This window comes from Scardinius erythrophthalmus (assembly GCF_964197995.2).
Source record: "Scardinius erythrophthalmus genome assembly, chromosome: 1".
Taxonomy (NCBI): domain Eukaryota; kingdom Metazoa; phylum Chordata; class Actinopteri; order Cypriniformes; family Leuciscidae; genus Scardinius; species Scardinius erythrophthalmus.
The window spans coordinates 30,971,790-30,975,497 of NC_138221.1; the positions used below are offsets into that span (position 1 = coordinate 30,971,790).

The 3,708-nt window shown below is 38.5% G+C and overlaps 1 protein-coding gene across 4 annotated transcripts; it reads right to left on the reverse strand.

Annotated features, from left to right (window-relative positions):
* Positions 1-1,785: 1,785 nt before the first annotated feature.
* Positions 1,786-3,708, reverse strand: LOC308698892 (extracellular superoxide dismutase [Cu-Zn]-like). Of its 4 annotated transcripts, none has more exons than XM_081379347.1 (2): positions 3,607-3,708; positions 1,786-2,571 (listed from the first exon to the last, which is right to left on the reverse strand). In XM_081379347.1, the coding sequence occupies exon 2, from the start codon at positions 2,554-2,556 to the stop codon at positions 1,903-1,905; it is 654 nt and encodes a 217-aa protein (XP_081235473.1). In that variant the 5' UTR covers positions 2,557-2,571; positions 3,607-3,708; the 3' UTR covers positions 1,786-1,902. The 4 variants fall into 4 exon arrangements, with proteins under 4 accessions (XP_081235473.1, XP_081235472.1, XP_081235471.1 ...); XM_081379346.1 differs by having other exon boundaries at positions 3,520-3,708; XM_081379345.1 differs by having other exon boundaries at positions 3,515-3,708.

The following is a 3,708-nucleotide window of genomic DNA, read 5'->3' on the forward strand; positions in this document are numbered from 1 at the left end:
TGAATGTTTGATGTGTAAAGCTGAGTGAGAGAGCCGCGTTTATAATCGCGGGAGAAAGCTTGTGTAAACAATGGCGCTCGCGGCTGTTACACGCGAGTGTATTGAGACTCTGAATGTGGGAGACGGTGCATTAGTGTCCACACTCTCTAGTAAGGCTTTATTTCAAGTTTTTGGGTATCCTGACATGTTATAAATATTCTGTAAATGTTAATAGAAGAGAGATATGTTGTTTAAAACTTAAAAGAGATTTAATACTGAAGTTACAGAAGCAGTTAGCTGTCTGATCTGTGTTTAACAATGAGTTGAACAGTTTTCCCTATGTGTATTATTCATGTTGTGACTCTGAAGTCATTGAAATATTCATTTACAGCCAGAGAGTGTTTAATTCACATAATTGCATTAGTGAGATGATGCATTTCTGAATTTTAATAGAAAACAAATAACCATAAATATGTATAACTATATAGCTACAAGCATGATTTATCCTTGTGATATTATTGCATTATTATTGCACTTTAAAGAGAGTGATATTTATTTTTGCAAAGACAGTATTTTGTGAATGTGAGTTTTAAAGAGAAACACTTATATATGAAGAGAACTTTATTGACATGTTTAAATTGACATTAACAAACTGAAACATGGTTACATTAAGGGAATGTTACTGTTTAATACCCTGATTTGATACAATTGTAAATAAAGATATTGAGATTTGGATCTGAAGATGGCGGTTCGCTCTTTCTCACTAATCAACTGATTCTGTTTTCCAGGCTGACATCAAGAGGTGAAAGTAGTGAACCCCTGTAAAAAAAAGAATCTTTTTGTTACTGCCGTTACTATATATTTGAAACCGGTAACACTTGCCATGGTCCCTAATGTTCGAACGAAACAACTCCATGAGTGTGCCGCTAGACGTAACGCAATTGTCGCCATGGTTACTATGGCAGTACGAGCGGAAACAAGGGATAACGCGGATATTACGTCATTGACAGGCGACAAGTGAACATGGACGAGCCATTATTAGGGGTTCAAGCACGAAGTGATCGTGAAACTGATCGTGCAGCCCAAACCGTAAATGCTGGAGTCTTGAAACTTGGCCAAATGGTAGTCCTCAATTTGGGGAGAACCTATCAAAGTATGACCCCGATTGGCCAATAGGTGGCGCTACAGCAAGCAAAAGTATGAAATTGCTCATAACTTTTAAAATTGGAATTTCTCTGAAATTAAAAATCTTTGGGAACTTTTGGGATACTGGAAGTACACGACTGCAGGAAATATCACACTTTGCGAGTGGTTTTTGGTTATTTTATTACAAAAATCTTGTATATTGTAGCTTTAAACACCTTACAAAAAAAACCCCAACACATTTAAAAAAATATATATATTTTTTTGCATTTTGATTCCCTGTTAACTGTAGTAACAAACTGTCAGAATGATATACCCATTTGTTGACATTTAGCGAGAAACCTTATAATTTTGAAAATAAAATCTTATGTCAGAGGTTAGGTCTACCTTCAACAATAAGGGTGTCCTCACTTGAGATGTAGCCACACCCTCCAGTGTCATATTGCATCAACCAAAACCATTGTATCATTTAAAGAAATAGTGTAACTTTAATTAAAGGCCATTGCCATGCTCTTAAAGGGTTAACCCATTGAGCACAGTAAATCAAACTAAACGGCCCACTTTGCCTGCATTCACCCTACATTTATTTTTAAGAGTGCAATTACTATTGGAAGCTATGGCCAAAAAGCCTCTGAAAAGACCAAGAAAAAAAACATGGGAATGTTCAGGTTATGAAATATACTTTAATGTAGGACACGTACAAAGAATACACAAGGAAAATCATGATTATCCTATTTGAATCTGCCCTTCCACCATATCCGATTCCCTCATCTTTGACTCTCAGTGCCTTCCTCCACAGGTTTTCTTGGGGGGCACTTCAGTCTTCTGCCACAGACTTGGAGTAGTAATACCAATCACACCGAGAGCGATTATCTGTCCAGCATTCCCACTGAGTTTACTCTCCTCATCTGAACCCATTCCCAGATCATCCTCCTTCTCATGAACCACCACTGCACGTCCCAGAATGGAATAAGGCCCAAAGAGCTTGGCGTCTGGAAGCGTCAGGAACTGCCTTATAACTCCTTTCTCGGAAGCAAAGTTGCCCAGGTCTCCGGGATGATGAGGGTGGTCAACGCCGTTTGGATTATAATGAGGACCAACAGTGATGCTGCCTTGACTGAGGTCTCCATACTGATGGATGTGCATGGCACACTCTTGACGATCGATGGCAGGCAAACCACGGAGGTTGATTTTCACTTCTAAATCTCCATCGGGGAAGACCTGCTTGAAGAGGATTTGCCCAAAGATCTTTGGCTGGTTACGTGGCAAATTGGGGCTGGGAGTTACTTCACAAGTGGCATAGATTGTGTTGTCGAACTCCACGACTTCCGGCTGTGGAGCTTCAGGCAAACAAACTGGAGGTTTGTGGAACTCTCCTCCTTGTATATGCAGCACCAGCAATATCAGAGGGAATATTAGGATGATTTTCTCCATGTTGATCTTTAAAGCCTGCAATGAAGAGTGGATTCAGTGAAATCATACAATTTGGTTTAAGAATGTAATATCTTTGATAAAAGGTCAAAGCTTTGTTGCAGGGAGCTTTGAGAATGGAAGTTGCATTAGGTAAAATTAGCACAACCAGATTAGTTTGCAACGGAAAACCATACAAGAACCCAAACAGCAACCAGATCCGGCCCACATCTGGGCCGTGTGTAATCCATGTGTACCAGATGTGGGCCGACACCATGTTGCTGTCTAGAAAACGCTATAATTTTTGAACTGCCATGTACCCTTGTGAAACTAATCAAATAAATGTGCTTATTGGTATTGGACGTGTATCTGTAGTATCTTGAAAGTACAATGATAATAAATAAAAAACCTGTAGGTCCACTTGCAGATAATAACACTGATGAATTATAAAAAGCCACTTAAGTGTACACACGTACACTTTCAGAAGCGCCACACCTGCCAGCCAAAGTGCCTATGATACAAACCAATGACATACAGGTGGATGTAATCACACTAAAATGAGTCCAGGCAAAGGTTTATGGAAATGGAAAAGGTCTAGGGAGAAGTGCCCTCTGGTGGCCACGATAAGGCTTCTGCTGGCAGGAGTGACATTAAGTACATGTACACTTAAAAAAAAAAAAAAGTACTGCCAAACTAAGAGTTTTACTTTAAAGTAGATTATGTTTTAAAAATCTTTTTGTTGTGCTTTAAAGTACACTTAATTTGATCTGTTGTAGCCTACATGTTATTCAATATTAAATATAAAGTTAAGATTTTCTGATTCTGATATTTTTCACAAGGACAGGTAAAATAAAAGACAATATCTATACTTTTGCTTAAACTAACTTTTTTTAGTTTTACTAAATCAAGTCAGTTGATGGAGAAAATGGAATGGAGAAGAAGAAAAAAAAAAAACAAGCCTAAAACAGCAAAGGTGCACTACCGTACAGATGAAAAGTTGTCCCCAATTCGTATGGAGCCTGAATATTGCAGTCACAAAAATACTACAACACTTAATCCGTGTGCAGTCCTGACCTGGGGTTGAGAGAATGTTCCTTTTGGCTGCTCTTATAGGAACTCATGTTGAGCTACAAGTTAACCAGTCTGTTAGTCACTAATTAAGTTCACCTGTGTTTC

Bases quoted from the DNA above. Each gene is read 5' to 3' on its own strand.
- LOC308698892 (XM_081379347.1), bottom strand. From the start codon at position 2,556: ATGGAGAAAATCATCCTAATATTCCCTCTGATATTGCTGGTGCTGCAT.